Below are 24,694 nucleotides of genomic sequence, written 5' to 3' on the forward strand. Positions count from 1 at the left end.
CCAGTGAAACAACCTCAAGAGTTTAAGACAGAAACTTTGGGATTAAAAAAAGAGCATTCGTCTTTTGATGAATTCAAAACATCTTACAGACAGCATCTAATGAATTCTCCCAAAGCGTGAAGACAAGTCCCACAGGTAGTAATCAGGGTAAAGCTAATGTTTATCTAGAAGTGGACCCCATTTTGAATGGGAAGACTTTTGTAGTCTCAGAACCCATGGAGCAAAACGGTAACAATAACATTTTGCCATCTGAGTTTTCTGGATAAGAACACTAATATAAAGAAATCTGAGTGTTCACCTCTGGAAGTCAACAAATTTTGCAGAGAGATGCTACTTTGTCCAATAGACCATCACCCTGTTTAAATTTCATAAGAATTTCTATTTTATCATGGAGCTAAGTAGAACCAGGAGAAAATACAAGAGTGGAAACTGTCAGAGGAAGAAGAAGGAATTCAGTTTCCTGGTGGAATAACTGTTTCTTGGGGGCCTCATGGAAGATACTGGGCTCAGTAGCCCAGGCTCCCATCCCTCTGAGCTTTGAAGTGAAAGTTTGATAATCCACACAACAGCATCAATGCACACAGACTAAAAGTCCACAGCTTCCTTTTCAACTCTGGTTATTGTCAGTGATCTGACAAAAAGCAGCCTGCACGATCACACATATGGATTTAGTTGATAGTCTCAAGGAACTAGTAAGGACACATAAACAATAGAGACAGCAGAGGAAGGGAAGAAAGATTAGAGGACACATTTACATAAAATGTCAGCCCAAGTCATTGGGCTGCCCAATCCTGTGCCACTGTCTGGTGGCAACACAGGCCTTGGGACTGGAGTAGACCATGGAAACCCTTCCAGATTAAAGACCTGCCCCTCACATACTGGTTAATCCAACTGAATCTCACTGATCTAGAGATGGGGCTAACAAAGGTAAAAATTTTACTTTCCCAGCCCGCTGATTCCCAGATCTTGGCCACTTGCCATAAGTAGTGACAGTGGGGTAAGGAAAGGGCCAGGGTGGGATGCCTGCTCCGGAGCCCCTCCTCAACAGACCTGTCTGGCCCGTCAGTCCTATACAGGTGAGAGAGCAAGTTTTCTGTGTAGTGAAGCCTGCTGAATAATGGTAAAGGATCAGTAAAGACAATGGCACACAGAGGGCACCACACCCAGACTTGGTCAAGCCAGGGCCACAAAGAAAGATTTCTTTCTGTAGTTGTCAGCAGATCCCCTGCATCAGAATCGCTTGTGTTACTTTTTAAAAATGCACATCCCTGGGCCCAAAGCAGTGACTCTTATACCTGCCAAATTAAGAAAATCACAGTCCTAAAAGTGATATTGTTACATGGAACGTCTCCGGCTTTCCATTTTTTCAGTTTCAAACCTCCATGCTCACATCCTTGCAAGACTAGCCAAACCCTCCTTCCCTCTCTCAGAGAGGCCAGACCCCTCTCTCACTGTACCATTCTGTACTCTCTGCTCTAAACCAGAGTTTCTCAGCTATTATTTCATTATCACCCCACTCCCCCTGCAAGCAGCATTTTTAGGTGTTTTGTTTTTATCTTAATTGCCCTCCTTCCTCCCCACCCCGCTCCCCCCATAACATTTTAATACCACAGATATATTGCACATCTGCCCTGTTGATGTACTATGGCCCTTTGGGGGACCACATCATTGTACTAAGACTTTTCCTGCCTCCCCCTCAGAACCAATATAGCCTCACTGGAAACGCATGCTTTAAACGCAGGGTCACAAAACGGGCTGAGCAGGGAGCAGGTTGGAGGCTGGGTGGTGTGAACATGAGGAGGAGCTGAAGGAGCAGCCAGATTCAGTTCCAGCCCACTGGACATTACCAAGTGCAAATGTACATCCGGGGCAGCCAAATCTTCTAACATTTCAGAAGAATTTGGGAAATGAAGATTTTCCTTTAGAAATAAATGTTTACATGTTAGCAAGTAATTTTTTTTATGTAAACACTAGGAAAGCCGGGTTTTATTTGCACACTGCTCATTTGCAACTTTTGCTCTAGGGATTTTTTTCACGGGGAAAGGAAAAAAGGGCTCGAGACTGCGACTGCCGAAGTGAGCTCCCACAATCCTTAGCGAGCCCGGAAGCAGCTCCAGGCTGATGTGCTCGTGGGGTTTGGAATCCAGAGCGCAGCCTCCACTAGGGACGACCCGAACAAATCTCATTAGCCAAGGGTTGCCTGCCTTCTGGGAGTAGTTTTGGGAGAAAAAAAACAGGATTTCCATTCATCTTAACAATCAAATCAGTTTTATAGTCACTGCCCACCCCTGCCCCGCCCGTGCTCATAGATTCTCAATGTGCTACACTGAAATACTCACTACTCCTAGCACGAACTCCTGCTTCACCCTACCAACCTTACAGGTCCCCACGGTGCCCTGCTCCTCCCTGCATTTCTGCCTGTGTGCACGCTGTCACCACTGACCAGACTATATGGCTCCTTCATTCTCTGAAAGCTGCCCATTGGGAAGACCTAGATGAATCCTCCCTCCTCTCCTCTCTCCTGTCTCTGCACACCCGGTGTGGATGTCATCCATTAGTTCTTGATTATACTCTGCCTGATACTTTTCTCTAATTGTTTCTAACGCATTAGCATTGGATGCCAACCCCCTATAGACTGTAAACTCCATAGAGGCTGGAACTGTTTCTGATATTGCCCCTCCCTCCTCTCCAGACTCCCAGAAGTTACTTTTCAAAAATATTTAGACTGATTGCAGTAGTTGTACCACTTTCCAATCTTTCTACAACAAAATTATGAGTAATGACATTCTACAGGACTTTTGTCGTTGTTGTTTTAATGTGAAGATAAAAGACAATCTATACCTGTTTTGCTGATTCTGTTGACAGAGTCCATTTTCCTTAGGCTGGAGAAGATCCCTCCCCAGTAATGAGAAAATCTGTACATGAAGCTCCAAGCTCCTCACAGATATTAACATCTTTATTTAGAAGTCCTTGAAAATGGACATTTGGCGTGCAAATGTTCTGGTTTTGTGGGTTTTGTTTTGTTTTGTTTTGTTTCACGACAACTAGAGTTTCCATAGTTCTCAGCCCAGAAGAGTAATATAGTCTGCCACAGTCCTTGGACAAGTACTCAAATTTACTGAAATTGATGGGCTATTGTGCAGAAAAAGGAAGAGAAAAACTTTTCACCTAAGTCCGAGGAATGAGGTGAAGAACAATAGAGTCAGTTCACAGGGAGAATGGCTTTGCTACAGGCAGGATTGAGTAGCACTTTGAAATCTTCCACCATCCCCAACCCATGCTGTCTCCAGCTTGGTGTACGCTTTCATTTATCCAGGGATCAGTAGCCAGGGGGGGAAAGTTTCATTCTCCAGCTGTTGTGTCATTTCCCTTGATAAGTCCTAAATTGACCGCGTTATCAGGCACCAAAGGAGCTTTCCTGTGGTAGGCATTTTTTATTATGTGCCCTTTCAGGGGACAAAGGCGTCTGTGTCAGTAAACTGCTATGGGGGGAAAAAGACAATATCATTCTCGCAGTTTCATAAGTATGCTCTTCTGAGGGACTAATGTGAACGTAAGAAATTAAGCAACATTATCATCTGTTAGCCTAGCTGTTAGCCTGACTGCTTTGGCGATCAGGTGAAGGAAAAAATACAAAATACTATTTTCTTCAAGAGCAATTTTTAGCATTAAATATACTAATTAAAACATTTCAAATGGAAACCTTTCCCTTTTTATATTTTTGCACAATATTTGAACATACTTATGGGCAAAATGGAGTCGCATCCCCATAGCAAGTGCCTCCCAGTGCTGGCTGTTATTTGTTAAGCCCTAAGGAACATGCTCTGGCATTGGGGAAGTGGCAGTGTGAACAAGCTGTGGTTTTATCTGGGACAGAAACATCTCGAAGGATGATTTGTGGAGGTGTAATGAGTTGCGGATGGAGTGTTGGGTGTCTCACCTGGGAGACAAAGCGAACATTCTCTGAGGTTGGTTTCCTCGCTGCTCTGCTGTTAAAGAGAGCCACTTTCTTATAAACCGTAATAAACAGATATTGCTCGGCTGTGTGTTGACGTATTGATCCTATTTTTAAAAACATCTCCACAGATCCTCAAACGGCAGCGGGTGAGGTGGATGGGGTTAATCTGGAGGAGATCCGAGAATTTGCCAAAGCTTTTAAAATCCGGCGCCTGTCCCTCGGCCTGACCCAGACTCAGGTGGGACAGGCTCTCAGTGCTACAGAGGGCCCCGCGTACAGCCAGTCGGCCATCTGCAGGTAACGCGCGCCTGCATGCTGTCACCTCTTCTAGCCGGCCTGGGCCTCGTTTGTCCTCGCGGTTCAGCTTTTCTTCGTCGGGTGGGCAAAGCTGGAGGGGCAGAGAGTGGGAACAAAGTTTGGGGGCAGCTATATGTTGGGATTGGTGATCTTGATGCAAACGACGCTGCTGAAGCAAATTTGGGGGTCCTGGCTTGATAACTCCTGTCAACTCACAAAGAACTTCCAAGGCAGTCTCATTGGAAATACACTACCCCGGGGTCAGGGGCCTTCCTCCTGGGCCCACACTCCTATGCAGCTGAGAGCCACCGACTTTGTCTGCACGTAGGTATTCTGAGCAAATGTGGTAAAGCTGCCATTCCTAATTTGTGTTAACGCCTTTGCTATTTCTGCCCAGAGATGGCTATCAGGATTTTCCAAGAAAACATACATTAAAAAAAAAAATAAACTATCTGGTGACCTTGAAGGTTTTAACTTGCCTTCCCAGACACAGCTTTAAAAGCACATTTATAAGAAATAAAAAATAAAAGAAAAGAAGCGGTGGCTGCTTTAAATGGCTCAGAAAAGGGTAGTGAGAATCTGGCCTAACCTTGCTCATCTCCCCCAAATTAAATAAATGAATAACAGAATCCGGCCTTGGTTGTGTTCAAGTTGATCCGGGTTAAGTGGTCAGAAGCAGGCCCCGTGCATGCATGTGTGTGTTGCACTAATCCCATGTTTATGCATGAGGTAACAAAGGCACTTCGGTAAGAGCTTTTTCCTCTTGGGCAATACCTTATGAGTCCTCCTCCAACAGGAAAAGCCAAGAAACCAACTCTAAACTCATTTAAGTGGATTTTGTTCTTGGTGATCCATGAAATGCTGTCTTTTTATCTGCTCTTTATACTTTTAATGTATTCCCCAAAGGACGGAAGTGTACTTTTCCTGCAGTTTAAGACTAAGGTTATAAATAACATCAGTATGGGGTAGTAGCTTGCAGCTCACATTTTGCTCAATGATTTTCCATAAAACCCATTGATTGTTGTTAAATACAAAAAGCACCATAGGATCCTCTCACTTCTATGGCCTCCCCTACTGTTTTTTCTTATAAGATACCTCCCTGTAGAAAATAACCTTTATTCAGTCTATACAAGGATACTACTGCTGGGAAATTTGTTTCAAGGCTTGTATATGTTATTCCAAACAACATGTACAGAAGTGTCAACACTAACAAACAGCATCCATGTTATGAATACCATTGCTCCCTGTTGGGAAACATTAATTTTGTTTCATCTTGACAGCCTTGGGATAAAGGCAGCCACAGGTTTTTAAGTTGTTGCCAATTTTCTATTGGTGCTAAATTCCTGTTTTGCTTATTTTTAGTCCGAAAACGTGATTTTCTTTTATTGATATAAGTGCTGGCTAATGTTTAACTCATACACTTAGCACTTCTTGGGCATTCCCAATAAAGTATGTTGATTTCTAAAGTCTACCCCAGAGAGAGGTCAAAAAAGCTGTGGCTGAAATGTGGAGACTTTGGGAATTCCTAGTATAATAGAACATGTCTGATGCCTTGACTTTTGGGCCTTTCTCTAGCTTCCAGTATTTCAGTGAGATCGTTTTAGGAGCTATCTACCAAGAAAAGAAAGAAAGACCGAGATCTTATATTGGAACAATTTAAGTGAATTCAAAGGGTGGTGAGGAACCTGCTTTGGAGGCTGCACACTCAGGCATCGCTTGTCCCTCATTAGCTGCAGTGACTCCTAGGAGCTGCTTTAAATCCCTCCTTTTCAGAGGCACAGAGAAAAAAGCATTACCAATACACTGATCAGCCCTATCACAACCTCTGTCCCCTCGTGCCTTGACACTGTAAAGCCTGTTGTCACGCTATCAAATATTTAAGCTTTGGGGATTTTATGGCAAACAATGGCAAAATGTGGCATGTGGCAAATTAGCACAACAATGAGAGCTTTTGAGGAGCTTGCCATAAAGGACAAGTTCATTAAATAACATTAAATGATCAGTTCACTCTGTATTGAAAGCAAATGTACTCCTTCCCTCCTTGACCAGTACTGGAAGCTGGGTTTTTCAAAAATAAACAAATAACCCTTGAGTTCTACATGGAAGGGAATGCTATGGAAATTGCATTAAAATTTGGTTCTGTTTGTGCTGCTTATCACATTATAAGAGATCTAAAATGTGCTGCCAAAAATAAGATTGTGGCACATAAAGAAAGCCTATCCTTTTCTGTCCTTTTGCAAGCATCCTTACAAAACGTATTCTGAGTAACATGGGATCAGTTTAGCTCTATAAGAACAGACCATTGAAATAAAATACACTCTGTAGTCAGAAGTTTTTCAACAGCATGGGACACTGTAAAAGGGAGAGGAGAATTCTGTGTATCCAAAGCTGTCATACTGGAGAGTTGTGAATTTGGATTTAGAATAAACAAACAAACGAATAAAAGGAATTCCTACTTTTTTTGTACTTCATTGAGAGTGAGTGTGAGTTTGGTACCAGGGCGACTTCTTAAAACACTCTATTTAATTTTGTCCAAGACGCTTCATATTTTTTAAAGTCAATGTAGCAAAGAATTGCTGATGGCAGTTGATATATAGAAGACCTCATTTACAGAAAATGATATCATTCAAGTACAGTTTGCAGATATCACACATTAAACACAGCTTGGTGCCCTGGTGCAAAAGTACACCATTACGCCGGATGGTGTTTGGAAGGCAGGAGGTGGCCTTAGCACACCCAGAGGTGGGGTGTTTTATAGTAATTACAATGTGTCCAGCTGTTTGAGCCAGAACAGGAAAGTAGCAATGGGTAATGTTTTACCTGGAAAAAGGGCATGTTGTTAACTTACATATGGTGAAAATTGTTTGTTCCCAGGGAGAGAAAAAGAGAGAAGTCAAAATGAGACACAAAAGAGAGATAAAAAGAGAGCCATAAAAAAGTCCCAATGGCCATCAGTGACTATGATAATAGCAATAACATTTTTATAACCAAGTCAATGGGGGTAATTTAAAGAAAACCAAATGTAAAACACGTAAAGAATCATTTTAAATGAATGAATGTGACAACTGTCATCTTTGATGTCACTTCCTAGCGTTAATTTTTGCCTTCAGGAGTCTGAGGACTGAGAAATGGAGCTGGTACTATTCAAATAAATGCTTAGATCTCAGAGTTTATAGGGAAAAGGCCTGTGAGTTGTTTGCGTGCCTGTGATATGTTATGATAGCTCATGCATCCTGCTGTCTCTGCTTCTCATCACCCCTGTCTGTGCGCCTGTGTGGTTTGCATGGTCTGGCATGGAGCACGCTGGGAGGGTGGGCGCTGGCTTGGGCAGGGCTGGCTACCTTGCAGCTGGCTATTAACCTGCAGTAAATTCGCCCTGCCAGGCAGTCAGGCAGGCAGGCAGGAGGCCCACCCTGGCAGAGGACTCAGTGTAAGACTGTTCTTTCTCAATTTTCCCCCCCAGACACACCATCCTGAGAAGCCACTTTTTCCTACCACAGGAAGCCCAAGAGAACACTATAGCTAGCAGTCTGACAGCCAAACTGAACCCTGGCCTTTTGTATCCTGCCAGGTTTGAAAAGCTGGACATCACCCCTAAAAGTGCCCAGAAGATCAAGCCGGTGCTTGAGCGGTGGATGGCTGAGGCTGAGGCCCGCCATCGAGCAGGTATGCAGAACCTGACCGAGTTTATCGGGAGTGAACCATCCAAAAAGCGCAAGCGGCGCACCTCCTTCACACCCCAGGCCCTTGAGATCCTCAATGCCCACTTTGAGAAGAACACACACCCTTCTGGGCAGGAAATGACCGAAATTGCTGAGAAGCTGAACTATGACCGAGAAGTAGTTAGAGTTTGGTTCTGCAATAAGAGGCAAGCCCTGAAGAACACAATTAAACGCTTAAAACAGCACGAGCCGGCCACGGCAGTCCCTTTGGAGCCCTTAACAGACTCTCTGGAAGAAAACTCCTAAAGAGATGCCCACCCATAATCAGAAGCAAAATTCACAGAAACTAAACTCCACCCTTGGGACTCCACAACAACAACAACAACAAAATTTAATTTAATTTAAAAATAGCCCCAGTCGTCATCACCCTTGTAAGTAAATGACTAAGAAAACTACCAAGTGGACAGAATGGTTTCTACATGTCCGTTGGTTTTCCAAAAAGGAAAGAAGAAAATTTTTAGAAAATTTTTAAACAAGGAATACACCACACTGAAGGTGTGTGTGGTAGGATAGTTCCCTTCCCCCACCTGTCTCCCCCAAAGCCAGTTTTTTAATGGACTTAAAGCAAACCAAATAACCACGTACTTTTTTCTGTATATTACGAAAATGTGAACACATTTTAAGGAAAAAGAAAAAAAAACTAAACCAAAAACCAACAACGAAGGAATAAAAACTTTGATCTGTTCAAAGCGAATACAAGCCTGCCACCTGGAGGAAGGACTGCACCCCTTCAGGTACTAAGTGCTGATTCACTATGAAACCTATTAACCAAAGTCAGAAACATGGCATTGCAACGCGATCGTTCGTCTACGCTTCTCCGCGCGTAAAGTTGTGTTACGAATTTTTACATTTGTACTAACAGAACAATAGGAAGCCTGATTTCTCCCATCTTTCCCATCTGTTGTCTCCACCCATGGGGTGGGTACCATTGTTGAAGCCATTCTGTGAGGCTCACTATTGGGTTTTTTTGTGGGGGTGGTGGGGAGGGTGGTCTTTTTTCTTTGTCTTTCTTTTTGACGGGAGGGCATCCTGGATCGTGTGCCAAAGCATTTGTTGCTTTTTTCTCACTATGACTTGTGGGTTTGAGAAAAGAAAATGGAGCTCGCATTTCTCTCTTTTCCTCCATTTTTCCGTCTCCCTCGCGCGTGGCTCCTGGGGTCTGCTGAAAGGCCACAGAAGTGGGGAGAAGCAGTGTCTTTTCCACTCAGATCCTAGTGAAATGCAGGAGAGACTCCAAAATAACTAGGGCTTTGCTCGATGAACTGTCAACACTGGCATAAGCTGTAATTGTGCTCACTGTCCACACCAGAGCTTGGGATTTTTCTCAGTCTGTTGGCCACGTACATGGAGAGCTGACCAAAACTAATTTTGTAATATAAACATAAGCTGCACATTTGGTTCAATACTTACATCTATGTTATGCTTCTGTGCAAAGCAATTTCTCTCAGAAGTCTGATAGCCAAAGAAATGTCTCAAGATTTCAGTCAAATACACACATGGCATGCACACACCCATAAACACACACACAAAGAAACAGGCTAAAAAGGAAGTGATAGCAACTGGATCATTAAAGGCCATCGTGTATCCTGTTAATCTCATCTTTTCTGCTACTTCTTTCATTCTAATAGCGATGGCAGACTTTTTTCAGGGGGAATAATTACTCTTCGGGATATATAAATGGAGCAGAAAGGTGGCGGGCAAATTTAAACAACTGGAATTGGGGGCCAGGTTCTTCAGGGGAAAGGAAGTTTGAAGAAGCTTTCACCAAAAGAAAAAAATATAGAAGGGGCTTATCTAACACATCAGAATAGCCTACAATATGAGAACTAGAGGATTATTTCCTTTAAAAAAAAATAACTTAAAAGATCTGTGGGCCACAATAACCTAATATGCAAGGACATGTTGGGATGTGAGGACGGCTGTGCAGGTGAGCACTTGGCACCTGCCACTGGTGTTTTCACCCAGGTACAGGCAGACGGTGTTCCATTAAAGGAGCAGGCAAAAGAGAGCTGTCAATTTGCTTGCTGTTGAAATGTAAATATTTATGCATAATTTATAATCATGCTAATGTATTATCTGGAAGTAAGTTGTGAAAGAAAAAAGAGAAACCCAATCTCAAGTTGCCCAACTGATTAGAAATGCCATCTCCTTCCCCTAATACACTCCCTCTCCCCGGGGGGTTTGAGTTTCTTCTGTTGGCTCCTTTGCTGTTTGTGTAAATGCTACAGTATAATTGTCCCCTCCAATGATTCATGCAGCAATCAAGAGACTACCAGCAAGGAAACTCTAAAAGGAATCCTGGAAGTGGAACAAGTCACTCGTAAAGGTGTTTCCATTTTACCAGTCAATGCTAACTGGACCACAGCTAACTTGATCTTCAATGCCAACATCACAGAGCCCCTTTTGCCACCTCAAAAACTGCACAAACACGGACAACCCAGAAACCCAAAACTTTATTGATTAAAACAGATTTTGGATTCTCCTAGGACCTGCTCCAAATTCCATCAAGAAAAGCTCCCTGCGAAGAGAAGTTAACAAGATAACATATGATGGATGCTAAATATTTAAATATATGCCGGCAGCGGTTACATAAGGCCTGCTCAGTTCTGAGATCTATAATTGGGAGGGTCTAACTAGGACAGGGAAAATATAAAATAAAAGTAATCTTCCAGAGTGGAACAAAAAAGAAATATATTCATCCCACAGTCGTAACACCATTCATGTGCAGTGATTTTTTTATAGTTTTATAATTTTGTATTGTTTTATAAATTATTTATAAGGTGTTGTAATGCTTCTTATATTAATTTTTTAAAGATAAATTTTTTGCTACAAGGCATAAAAAGGTGCCTGAACCAATTCTTAGGAATATAAATTATACTGTGTAACTCATAAGTCTTTGGGACCACACCTAATGCTTAATTTTATGATGACATTTCTCATGTCTACTTGTAAACAACTTCATATGCCAATAGCGTTTAAGTGTCTTTTATGTTTCCATGAACTGAAGGTTAAGGTTGCCACCCACAAAAAATAAAAGCCACTTTGGGCATATGTGATTGTATTTCAAGCTTCAGTATTTTTCTCACATAATTTTTTATTATTGTTATCTGCATTTTCATTACTTCATGAAAAAATGACAGTGGATATTACATTTTACACTTGTTTATAGATTTTCTTTCTTTTTCAACCAAGAAAATATTTTGAACAATTGAAACTTTTAATTGCATTTGCAAGGTTTTGGCTTCTTTATGTTGTCATCACACAGATGCACACACACATACACATACAACACAAAAGAGAGAACAAAAAAGCAAAAGGAGCTAGGAAAAAAACAAAACAAAACAAGTAGAGGCGTATCAAAGAACTCAAGCTATAACCAAAAAGAAATCGTAAAATGCCTTTGCTCGTTTCTCTACGCTGGACCAAAGCTCAATATTTGTAGGTATATGCACATTGTATAGATATGGCTAAATGTTGCTGACAATCTCGCAATACTAAACTGTTCCTATTTTAAGAAAAAAAAAAGAAATACAAACTGTTCATCAATGTTTTACCTCAGCACTCTACTTGTACCCAGTTAATGACCAAGCTTAAAAAAAAATTGAGATAAAGGAAATTGATTTTCATTTCAATGTTTGACTGTAAAATCTGTTTGGATAACATTTCGTAATGAGCTTTTTGTCATGTGATTTGCTTGTCTTCAACTTGAAATTATGTGAGGCACATTTGTTTATTTGTTGTTAAGAAAGTGATTTTTTTTTTTTTTTTTTTTTGTCCTATGTGCTGTGATCTAGACTGGTCACCGGGGTCACTTATGAGGCACCACAAAGAGATCTGCTTCTCCGTGCCCGGAGCAGGCAGCAGGAGGGAGGGCAGGAAACAGGACTGGGTTGCTTTGGAAAAATCATCATGACAAGAAGTTGACATGATAGACTTGTGACCAAGAAGCCAAACTGAATATTTAAAAGCTCCTTACTTGCTCTGACATTGAAACCAAAGCTGATTTTACCTGCACAGGTTGCTTAATGTTTAAAAAAAAAAAACTGTACTTAATCTAGAGCAATATCTGTATGGTCAGTAAAGCTGCACTTTGTGTATTTCTTAACAGCTTCAGATCTGTCACTTTTAATTTGTACCATTAAAAAATAAATAATTGTTTGACATGAGCTTCTAGGCTAAGTGTGTCTCACACTCAGATATGTCATTTAAGTTGTCAGCATTTTAAAAACTGTACGTTAAAACCCCAAATGTTAAGGAAAGGAAGGGGTTCAAGACAGATTGGTTAATATCATGATTATTTTAACTTTTCAAATGACATATTGCATTCATTGGGACTCTTTTGGTTGCAAGTTATAGGAATTCAACTGAAACTTGCCTACACATAAAGATACTGTGTTGTTTGACTTAATGGGAAGTTCCGTTGTGGACCTGAAGCACAGCTGGATTCAGTGGTTTCAAAGATGTCATCAGCCTGTCCTGCTTGGCTTCCTTCTCAGATGGATTCTCTAACCATTGACTCTAAGGCTTTGAATCATTGCTCCCTTCTCTAAACTAAGCACTGGTGCTGCGGGGTGGTGCACATAGATTCATGGTCACAGGCTCATTCCTGTCTGTGGGGGGAGGGCGGGGCCTCACTCTGACGACCCTGTGGGACCACAAGGATTGAAAGAGGAGTACACATAAGAACCGGAAGACAAAAAAATAGAGCCATGGTAATGAGCAGACAAAACCCAGAGCCACCACATTCTACGACTAACACCCAGCTGTGTGCCAGGTGTCGTAGAGAGTTCTGTTGGTGAAGAGTGATCTGCTAGTCTAAGTAATGTCTGTAATGGCATGTTCTGGAAAATTTGGACATTTGGCATATGTTCCTGCCTGAAGTTTAGTGTGGGTAGGAGGGGAGAGTGAATGTTGTTATATAATTCACTAATTCAAAAAATAGGATCATCTTGCTAAAATACCAGTAAAAAAAATTTAGAGTCATAATCGCCATACTTTCAGTGACCTTTAGCAAACATTTTTTATGCTACATGGAAATCTGTGTATCAACTTCATATTGTAATTGATGAGAAGTGCTTTGGAGTGAGCAACAAAACCAAAAATCCAAATGACCATGCATTATAAATGAGCCATGAAGGGGCCAGGGAGCTCCAAGCCTGACTTTAAAAGGGGCAAAAAAAAAAAAAAAAAAAAAAAAAAAAATGCTGATACTTCTGCCTTGATGGGTGGGGAAAAAACAAAAAATAAAGTCATTTTCAATGGCTTTCTTTCCATATTTAATATTCTACAAATATTATTGGCAAAGGTCCTGCCTATGATTATGCCTATTATGAAATATGTTTGACCTAGGACACTCTAAAATGTCTTCTTTAAAAAGGACAGCCATTATTTACATTTAATCATTCCATATTCCACAAATATCTGCTAAGCATTTAATATGTGTCAGAAAATCCTGTGTGCTGAGGACTCAGAAATAAACAAAAAGAATCTTTGCCTTCAGTAAACTCATATTCATTGTGCAAAAACCAGTGATATTTCTCCAGAAAGTAAAATAATTCCATGTTTCTTATAGTATAATATTTCAAAAATGAATTTCAAAACTAAAATGATAGGAAGCAATTCTGAGGCTGACTTCAAAACTGAAAATGGATGGGTAGGAACAGCCTAAGCTTAGAATACAATCACAAGTATCTTTTAAATGATTCCAAAAGCTGTTCTGATAACAATTTTCTACTAAACCAACCATATGCATACAATATATTCAGTGTAGCAGGACAATGGGTGATGAGTTTAATAAAGAATCTATGCTTGGAAAGAGTTCAGAAGCAACATGTAACAAACACCTAACCAACACCTAACAAAGACAAGTCTGAGCTCCTCATCCATTGTTCTGCACTTCGAAAGGAGTCCAACCAAATGCACCCATTTGTCTTACCTACCAGACATTGAGGAAAGCCATGGTCAAGGGAAGAAGATGACATCTAAGGAGAACTTCAGTGCACTGCATGAAAACCTTTCTAAAACATGTGAAATATTTCCCTGTTTTCTTAAAACAATTATGAACATCACTTATCCTCTTCAGGGCCTTTCTCCTATTTGCTTTATCCTTGTTAATGGCTCTATCTATCAGCCACCCAAAGCAGAAGTCTAGAAGTCATCCCAACCCCTTTATACACACACACACACACACACACACGCACACACACACCCTAAGTCACTAAAGTTCTGGCAATTCTGCCTCATGAATTCCTTTTGAATCTGTCTCCTAGTCTCCATCCCCCACTTCCACTACTTAGTTCAGACCCACCTGCCTCTCACCTGGATCACCATGATATGCTCCTCCTAGCCTCTACATCCATCATATGTTTACCCCAGAGTAGTCAAAAGGCCAGTATAAATAAATTTCTGTTTTGTTTAAAACCTTTCCTAGTTACCTTCAGAAAGAGAAACAGACTCCAGCACAGAACACAATACCTTTTGCAACCTGGTCCTTGCCTACTTCTTTAGCCTGATCTCTCATCAATTCCCAGTTCATAGAGTTATGTCCTTGCCACACCAAACTTCCTAAAATTTCTCCAATGCCCAAAGTACTTTTGATGCAATACCCTCTGCTTGGAATGTCCATCCACAGTATTGCTGACCTATCTAATTTTTACTCATTCTTTAAGGCTCAATTATGTTCAATTCCACAAATAGTTATGTGCCGGGCATTGTGCTTCCTTCATCAGAACATTTATCAAGTTTGCATGTTTATTAGCCACCTCTGAAATGTTAAAAAATGACTGCCATTGATCTCTGAGTGGCCTGTGGACTTGGCTTACGGGTAAGTGTAGTTGGCAACAAGTTCTTTTAACTAGTTGTCATTTGCATGTGACAGATCTTCCTTGTCTAATAAGAGTAACAGTCATATTTGTATCCTTTTCAAAGCTCTCTCGTATACATTATTTTATTCGCTCCTAACATAAACCCAAAGAAGTGTGGTGATTCCTGTTTTATACATGAGAACTAAGAATCATAAAAGTTAATAGTCTTCACCAAGATTCCAGAGTTCATAGATAGAGCTGGTTCTTCAATACACTAGGAACTAGAATATTCACCAAGGTGAGTATACATTGAAACACAGTAAACTCTGATACAGCCATGTCTTTGAAGTGTCAATGAAAACTACAGTATCTGATACATGGTAGCAGTTCAGGAAAGGCTTACTGCTGTGGATAATTACCAGTTATCTAATTAGCAAGTCCACTGTGATTTGGGTGAACTTAGTCTGAATGCTTACTGCTTGGCAGAAATAGTAAAGGACACATAAAGGGAAATTAGAAATGTCTATATACATTGTATCCTTTTATTATCACTGAGATTTAGGGTCTCCAGATAAGAAAACAATTCCAATGATTCCAAAGGCAAATGAGTTAAAACCAATTGAAAGTGAAAGAGAAAATCAGTGGGCCCTAGTCACTAATCCCACTAGCAAGTAAAGACCATACGATGCGTGTGGAAATAGGAAGCCGGCCTGGGACCTGGGCTGGAAGGTCCATTCCAGAACTTTCTTTGATACTCTCATGTCACTTTTAAGAGTTTTAGTTGGCTGGGAGTGGTAGCTCATGCCTGTAATCTCAGCACTTTGGGAGGCCAAGGCAGGTGGATCACCTGAGGTCAGGAGTTCGAGACCAGCCTAGCCAAAACAGTGAAACCCCGTCTCTACTAAAAATACAAAAATTAGCCAGGCGTGGTGGCGGGCTCCTGTAATCCCAGCTACTTGGGAGGCTGAGGCAGGGGAATCGCTTGAACCCCAAGAGGTAGAGGTTGCAGTGAGCCAAGATCGCGCCACTGAACTCCAGCCTGGGCAACAGAGCAAGACTCTGTCTCAAAAAAAAAAAAAAAAAAAAAAGTTTTAGCTGTGCTCCTGACCATTTGCCAGACCTGAGGGTCATTCGGAAATAAATCACACTCTTCCCATTGCCTTTTCTATATCACTGAAGTCTGGGATCTGTGTAAAAGGATCTGTATGGGTTAATGGGCTTTGTTACTGAGGTCACTGGGGCATCACCTCTAAAAGAGGGGACGTTTCCAGGGTGTTTGACTATTTGCACATATGCAATGGTAGGAGAGCCAATATAACAAAAACATCCAGAACTGAAGTAGTTCCAAACAACGAACTTCAGTCAAAGAGCAAGAAACTCATATGCAATAATAACACTCATGGTGAACTACAATATTGAACTCCTTTGCAGATGCTCTTATTAATATGCTAGATAAAAGAAGCAGAAAAGAGGCTGGCATTTCCTGGATACCTACCATATGTAGGTATTACTGTCCTCATTTTCAAATCCTGCACTATTATCTGAGATTTGAGGCCTGCTTAGATATACTTATGCTACTAATAAATGTTCTCATAAAGGAAGATTCACTAAGACTTACTTACATTTAGACTGACTAAACTCCTGAACTAATGCATCATTGAAGTGGATCACTGGACCTCAGACAATGGATTTTTGATCCATGGATCTGGTCACCACTTGGGCCACATCTGTGACTACAGATGAAGGAAAAGAGATCATTTGGGAAACAGTTTTGCTTCTTTTACCTTCCAGTTTTTGTTATTGTTGAAATCTTTTATTGTATAAGTAATCTATTTTTATTATAGAAAAATCAGAATATAAAAAGAAACAAGATATTTTCATCATAAATTATTATAATTCAGCTGTTTTTCTTTATATTGCTCTTTTAACATTCATGGGCTGCTTTAATTGTTTGTCTTGAACTTCAGAGACAGAGGGTAAATTAGAAAATCAAAAATAGAACTCACATATCTTGAAATCCCATTTCTGTGAAATGCCACAGCTATTTGGGTTGCCAAAACTCAGTCATTATTTACCCAGAATCTTAACTTGACCCACCATGCAGCTAATCCTGGAAGAAAACACAATAGCCCCCGGTTGTCTGTGGGGGAGACACAAGGCCCGAGATCATTTCCACACAGGCTTTGCTAACCAGTCAAGAGGTATGAGTGAAGAAAAGTGGATTTCAGTCATGGAAACATGCACCCCCTAGGTACTGGCAGGCTCATACTGGCTGGCATGATGATCTCTTACTTAAAGTGAGACTCTCCACTTTACATTCAAAGAATGGTTTTATCTTCATATAAGTCCAAACCGTATCAAGGCCTTCAATAGCCAATACCATGCACACAGTGAGCATTGTACACATGTCCTTTTGGGGAGCCAGTCTGTGATACAAAGGCTTGGGGAAATGACTTAAACCCATCAAAATCATTCTCTGCCATCCAATTTGATAAAACACACCCTGACATACACACACATTGAACATTTTTATTGCTTCTTTCCAACAGCACAAGCTTCACTCTTACTTTTTAACACACTCCTACTGTGTCCTGAGTGTTCAAATTCTTACTTTTGGGTTTTTTGCCGCTTTGAATAGAGGGGAAGAGTCCACACAGGCTCTTGGTTCTGTTCCTGGGAGGTCACAATGCAACCAGTCCTTGAAAAACATAATGTGTGCTCAAGCACTTGCATGTGTATTCTTTATTTCTGCTTCTAGAACCATCAGACTCCCCAGGAGGAACAAAAATCAGAAAAATTAATGTATCTGCAGTCTCCCAAGAGTATAAGAGCCTGTTTCTCCATTTTTTCTCTTCAGAGGAAGCATTCAACTCTGAAGGGGTCCATTTAAACTTCCTGAAGAGAGCAAAATACTTGGAGACACATCAGTGCCACCTGCCCGTCCCTTGGCAAAGCAACTGCCCCATCCCTTATTCTCCTCCTCCAAGTCCTTTATTTTCTGCTTCTCTCCTTTAAACTTACTTTGCCCTTATTTTCCTCAAAACTGGAAGGGTGAGAAGCATCCTCAAGTTAGCCAGACAAGACCATTCAATATTTTGTGGGTGCACCCCCTCAACTTCCTCAGCCAGGAAACTCTACTTACATTTTGTGTTCTCTTGGCCTGTTGCTCCTCCCTTTCCTGACCTCCAAACTCTGATCAGCCTCCAAGATCCAGATGAAAGGCCTAAGACCTGAAAGCATAACAGTGAAACACTGTTTAGAGTTGAGGTCAGGATGAAGATCTATCACAGGGGCTGGCAAATAGTAAGTATTTCAGACTTTGAGGACCATACTCTGCTGTTGTAGCACAAAAACAGCCATAGGCAGCGTGTAAACAAATGGTAGTAGCTGTGTTCCAATAAAACTTTAATAACAAAAACTGACAGTTGGCTGAATTTGGCCCAGAGACTATAGTTTATAGACCCCTGCTCTATTGGGCTAAGCTGGTTTGGGGCCACACAGTCCCCATAAGTCTTCCATGGACTCTGGGCATGGGCCCACCTCCTAGCCGTCCATAGTGATGCTGTCAGGGCTCCACCCAGAACCCCTAGGATTCTTTCACCCCACTTCTGTGTACCCTGCCACCTGCTTCAAAAAGGTTTGGCCCCCACACATTTTGCACCTTCTGGAGGACTTCCTCCAGCTACCAAGTCACTTTGGTCTGCAAGAGCACAGAGCCCCAGGTGCCTGGAAGTTTATGTCCCCAAATCCCTACCCCCCAGAGCTGAGAGGATGACTTCCCCGGCCCCCACAGCTCCTGGCCTGGGTACTTACTTCCAAGGCTCATGCATATTCCAGATGGAGGGACCAGGCTGCAGCCGCCCACCCTGGAAAATGACCTGGAATTGCTCCCTCACTTACCTTGCATCTCCACTCCCTTCCCAGGTTTTCCCAAAGTCCTTCCTTAATAAATCGCTTACACCCAAATCGTCATCTGTGGGGAAGCTGACCTCCAGCACCGTCTCAAAATGTTCTAAAAACCTCTTTCTTGCCTCCCTGAAGTGTTTGAAGATCCTGGAACAGATGATCAAACACATCCCTAGATTTATCCGGGGCCCAGGAACCCTGTGGGAAAGACCTCAAACCCGGCCCTCAATTGAGGTTCAAACACTTGCAGAAGGTTGAGATTAGAGTTCCCCTCAGGGACACAGATTAGAGGGAGAGGGGCTTTTGAGGGAAGATGGCTCTGACTCGGGGGATCAGCAGAGCCCTGAGCAGCCATGACTGGGAGATCCTGTGAGTGCTGAGAAGGGAAGAGGCAGGAGAGAGCTGGGGCATTCCAGATTAAATAGTTCAGCACCCTTAGAAGCAGGGCCAGGCCTGGGTGATGCAAGCAAGGCCCACAAGGGACAAAATTTTTTAAGGAGTCACTCAGATATGCATAAAATTTAAATATGACATCCTAGCACCTCTCCCTTGTCACAGCCCTTCTCCAGGGGCTGGTTCCAAAATGGGGAAGGAGACTTCCTCCTGGCCAGAGAAGAGCTCCAGAAGGTCAGCTGCCTGGCAGAAGTTGGCAGCTTGAAAGTAACAGCAAGGGCAGTGGCTCTTGGGAAAAGGCTGCTCATCTGGTTGTGCCCCTCATGGGATGCTAGTGGATTCAACCTCCTGGCTTTTCCTGGTGCCCTTCCTGGGTCATCAGCTTTTCTTGAACTGTATCCTTTGCCCAGAAAGTTCCTACTCCCTGGCCTTCTTGAAGTTTTTGCTCAAACCTCATCTTTTAAGTGGCTTACGAGGGCCACCTTAATTATTGCTATCTGCACCACCATCTCCTAGCACTTCCTAAACCTATAACCTACTCAACATTTTTATAGCACTTGTAATCATCTTATACGCTACGTAGTTTAACTATTTAATATATTTGTTGTTTATTATCTGCCTCTTCCTAATTAGAATATAACCCCCTCAAAGTCAGCAATCCTTGTTTGATTTATTTTTCATAAGCCCCAAAACAGTGCCTGGCCCAATAAACATTTGTTGCCTGAATGAATGAATGAATGAATGCAGTTTTGGAACATACTGGTGTAGGGTTGCCAGATTTAGCAAATAAAAACACTGGACACCCAGCTGAATTTGAATTTCAGATGAATATTTCATGCAATATTTCAGGCATATTTATAATAAAAATGTTTCATTGTTCATCTGAAATTCAAATATAATTGGGAATCTTGTTTTTTACCTGGCAACCCTATGCTGGTTGCAACTACAACAATAATAGTTACCATTTGTTGACTGCACAATTGCAACAGGCCAGGCACTGTGTAAAGGGTATTGCCCACATTTAATCTATAAAACAACTCCAGAAGATACTAGCTTCTTTCTTTTGCAGAAAAGGCAACTGAAGCAGAGTGAGTGTAAGTTCCTAGCCCAAAGTCTCACAGCTAGCAAGAGGGTGAATGAAGATACAAGACCAGGTCTGTCTGGGCTGCAAGGCCTAAGAGCAGTTTCTCCTGGATCTAAGTGCCTGTGGCATTGCCCAGGCACTCCTCTTGTGACACTTCTCCCTCTTTCTGGGCCAGGTGCAGTGGCTCATGCCTGTAATCCCAGGACTTTGGGAAGGACAGGTGGGCAGATCACCTGAGGTCAGGACTTCGAGACCAGCCTGGCCAACATGGTGAAACCCCATCTCTACTAAAAATACAAACATTAGCTGGGCGTGATGTTGCACATCTGTAGTCCCAGCTACTTGGGAGGCTGAGGCAGAAGAATCACTTGAACCTGTGAGGCAGAATTTTTTTTTTTTTTTTTTTTTTTTTTACCATTGGCAGTAGCATTGGAATAAAGAGGCTATGGTGATGGATAGCTTGGTTTTGGTTTTTGTTGTTGTCTGTAAATGCTGATATATTCGTTTAGGAATCAGTCTTTTTACCTCACAGTCCCAAAATGTACCACATACAACAAACCATCCTTCATGTACAAAGACAAAATAACTGCTCCTAGACGTGAACTTTTCTAAGAACAGCAACAGGTAACTTGGGGTAGGAAAGTGAGTAAAAGAAAAGTCTCTTTCACAGGGTAGTTATTGTGTTCAAATAGCTGAGTGTCCAAGCCAGCAAGAGAGAGTTTCAAGGAAAAACATCAGAATAAATAACATGGGCATGTATGCAATGAACCAAAAGGATCTACACAAAGAGGAAGACAAACTGGACTTGCAAGACAAAATTTTAAGAAGAGACAACCATAGGCATAGGATGGCAAGGAGAGGAAAGAAATGGAGCAATCAAAATGAGTCAACACAAAATCTACAAAGAAAAGCAGAATTATAGATCTTACAGCTGAAAAAAACACAACCCCCTAGGGCCATAGAAAGCCCCTGGTGAAGGCGGTACAGCTCACTGCACTAAACCCTTCCATTTTTCATCTGCTTGGCTCTGAACACCCAGAAAAGGCCTCTATCTACAAACCTCTCCACACTCCCCAGTGTTAGAAGTTGGATCCTTAGAGCTGAAAAGTTTCCCTGGGTCTGACAAGGCCCATTATCCCTTGCTGTACTTTTAACCACAGTCAATAACGTGTCCCTTTCCCTTCCGTTATTATTCCTCAGTATTTATAGATGCATCAATGGTTTCTTTCCTTCAAAATGTGCATATTCAATTCCCTCGATCCCAGCTGCCTTCAAAATGTATGATTTTGAAAAGTGTGGGAAGGAGAGAGAAACAAAGGTTATCTTTATGAAACTTTGCATATCCCCAGCCATCAATGTCTCCTCAATAATGAGAAAGGCCAACCTGGACCAGGCATTTAGTCCCCTAAGTGGGCACATCTATCAGCCTTCCCTGCACATTGATTAGTTGATTGATTTTTAAGATTTATAGAAATGCACTCACTGCCAAGTTCTCTGGGCACCTCTACGACAGTAACATTAAGCAACATAAAGAGGTGGACATTCCTTGTCCCAAAGGCTTCCTCTTACCCTTCAAGAGTTTTTTAAATGCACGTTAAAAGGTAGACTTTCTGCCATGCACCGAAGGTCATCCAAAAAAGGTTTGCTAAGGGATCAAAAGGAAAAAGTTTCCGATGTCATAACAAGCTTAGACAAAAAGCCCTCTCTCCAGCCTTCAGAAAATCAAAGAATCATGATCTTGGGAAAGACCTTAAAAACCATTACTGACAGTTCCCACTACACCCGTGGTGTAGTGACGGTTTTCACTGGTCCACCTGAAGTTAGAAAACAGAAAAAAGCCAACATAGCAAGTTTTCTTAAAAGTTAACTCAATGTAAGGAATTAATTATTATTCTGAGATAATATCCTTCCTAATTTTGGTATTAAAATATATTTTATTGCATAAAATGATGGTGATAGTAGTTGGTAGTTATTTCAAATAATATCTTTACTTAACAAAGCAACAAATTGGCAAGATATCTATGTTAATTCCCAAAATTCCCTTTGAAATGTTATTGGTCAATGAAATTCAAACTCTAGAAACCGCTAGATTTTGTAGATAGGAAAACTGAAGCTCCAGAAGGCTGAGTGACCACGAAGGTCCCCAGCCCGTTAGTAAGACGGTGTGCATGAAGAGACAGACCTCCTAACTCCCACTACTCCGTGCTGCCTCTTCCAAAGCTCCAGGGCTCTGAAAAGTCCACCTCAGCCCTCAGTAGTGGATATTTGTCATTTCTTGACACTCCAATTCAGAAATGTTTCCTCTTTGAGGAATTTCTCCTCACTGTTTAGGTCTTGGTGGGAGGTAGATTCTGACACTTCCATCTAAACCTGACACGCTCAAGATACTGGACAACTGCAGTAAGAAAGAAAGAGCTGGCATAGGCACAATAATGCAAAGGATTATGGAAAATCTAAGAAATGTGTCTAGAAAGGAATCGTGGGTATGGCAACATGGAACTGACATAAATCAACATGTGAGAAATGGACATCTCTGTGTTGCAATAAAAACTTTATTTACAAAAATAAGTGTCGGCCTGGATTTGGCACACCCGCTGTAGTTTGCTGACTCCTGAACTAGATTTTTTAAAAGCCTAGTAAGCTTTGAGGGCACCGGTACAGCCAAGGAAACCACAGTCCAGACTAGAAACGTCTGTGACTAACAATTTGAGACATAAAGCAACTCTACCTGCACTGCTGCTCCACAGAGTTCTGCTCTCATTGTGTGTTCTCTCCCTGGTGAGCTTCATCAAAGCTCCTTTGGTTGCAAGAAACAGAACCCACTTGAGCTCGATTGGATGCAAAAAGGAAGAATTAATTACAAGGACACAGGGGAATGCCCCAGAGCTCAAGAGCTAAAGGGAGTTAGGATCTTCATACATTTCTCACTCCCTCTCCCCTGGCCCTATCTCTCCCTCCCCTTCTCTCTGCACATGCTGATTCAGTTCTGCCTCTATGCAACAGCTTTCTTTGCCCTTATGTGAATATTATGGACCATGATCCTTAGGTCTGATCAGCTGTGACTGGCAAAGCACAGTCAACATGACACGAACTTGGACTCTGGGCTCTACCCTTGATGGTGAGGCAGTTTCGTGGTGGCCAGCAGGGACTGAGCTGGGTAGAAAACTGTGAACATATCCTATAATACCCCATGGCCCTTCCTGACATAGCCTTTGCCAACCTGGCCAGCCCTCCTTCCCTGCTCCTCTGCAGTCCACTACACTCCAGTCACCCTAAGCTGGCCTTGCCATCCTTTCTCTCTTACCTCAAAGACTTTACCCCAGCTGGTCCTTCTGCCTGGGAGCACACTTGCTTCCCCCTTCCCCTGGCTAACTCCTTCTTGCCTCCCAGGTCCCCATGTAGGTGCTGTCTTGGAAAAGTCAGATGCTTGTTTCCAGAAGTCTTGGAAAACTCAGGTGCTTTTCCAAGATGCATTTCCTTCAGCAGTCTTGGAAAAGTCAGATGCTTCTCTTATCTACTTCTACAGCTCCCTAGACTATTGTAGCAGTTAGCACTCTATACTATGATTTACCTACCTCTCCAACCTGCCTGCAAACGTCTCAAAGACAGTTTTCCCAGAACCTATGCCTGTGCCTGCCCAGCACATTGTCAGTGATCAATAAATACTTGCTAAACAAATGACTCTCTCAACTCCCCCACCCTCCCCTTCCTTCTCTGCACCAGCCAGCTGAGCTTCAAAATCAATCATTCCAACAACAATGTTAGAAACTTTTTCAATCCCCTCACACTCTGTATTACTATGCCTTACCAGCCCTGCTCATCCTCATCCCTGATTCAATTCAAACCTCTCTTTTCTTCCTGGGCCGCCCAACACTGCTGGACAAATTGCACACAGATGCTGGACGGTACCATTCCAATCGAAGGGCTCCAGTCTCTAAGGAGCAATGAGTGGAGTTTAGCAATTTTATAACTTTCTCTAGTCTGGTACATTTTCCATCCCCTAAGCAGTTATTCTAAAACTTTCCTAGCATAGAGTTTAACTTAAGTCTTAGTTTGCTGCTGTCATGATCCCATCTGTCTGGAAATGTTGATAGAGCTATTAAGAAAGGGTCCTCTGAAATCTGCTGATATGGTGGCTTGAATTGTGTCCATAGCTGGGGTTTAGACTGCATAGTGAGGGGAATGAGGGAATCTGCAGATCCCTTCAAGAAGAATTATTGTAAGCCACAGCGATGTTGAGCTAATAACAGAGGCTTAATCATTGGAGCATTCTCAGGGATTCCAAGAATAGCAGGTGGCTATTATCCCTAAGCCAGTCTCTGGGTGCTTGTCTGTATATAAGAGAGAAAGATGCTATGAGTAAAAACTGAAGGAACAGTTTCTCTTCATATTGCAGCCCATCAAGGCCTGGGTAACACAGCATTGGACCATGCCAACACAGAAACTCAGAGGGGCCAGGTGGCTGCAGGCCAGAAGGAGCAGTGGGAAGGACTGTGGCCCAGAGGAGCTGAATAGCATCAGAGGAGTGACC

General features: G+C 42.0%; 1 protein-coding gene across 4 annotated transcripts in view; it reads left to right on the forward strand.

The window, feature by feature from the left end:
- POU6F2 (POU class 6 homeobox 2) overlaps nucleotides 1–12,143 on the forward strand; it is a 491,076-nt gene extending 478,933 nt beyond the window's left edge. For 2 of the 4 annotated variants that reach the window (XM_057302852.1, XM_034963961.3), the window contains exons 9-10: nucleotides 4,087–4,255; nucleotides 7,719–12,143. In XM_057302852.1, the coding sequence (XP_057158835.1) occupies nucleotides 4,087–4,255; nucleotides 7,719–8,223 (674 nt within the window). In that variant the 3' untranslated portion in view covers nucleotides 8,224–12,143. The remainder of the gene's footprint in view (nucleotides 1–4,086; nucleotides 4,256–7,718) is intronic. The other 2 variants (XM_057302850.2, XM_057302851.2) reach the window with 1 other exon arrangement.
- The last annotated feature ends 12,551 nt before the right edge of the window (nucleotides 12,144–24,694 follow it).

The sequence above is a fragment of the Pan paniscus genome, chromosome 6, assembly GCF_029289425.2.
Source record: "Pan paniscus chromosome 6, NHGRI_mPanPan1-v2.0_pri, whole genome shotgun sequence".
Classification (NCBI taxonomy): Eukaryota; Metazoa; Chordata; class Mammalia; order Primates; family Hominidae; genus Pan; species Pan paniscus.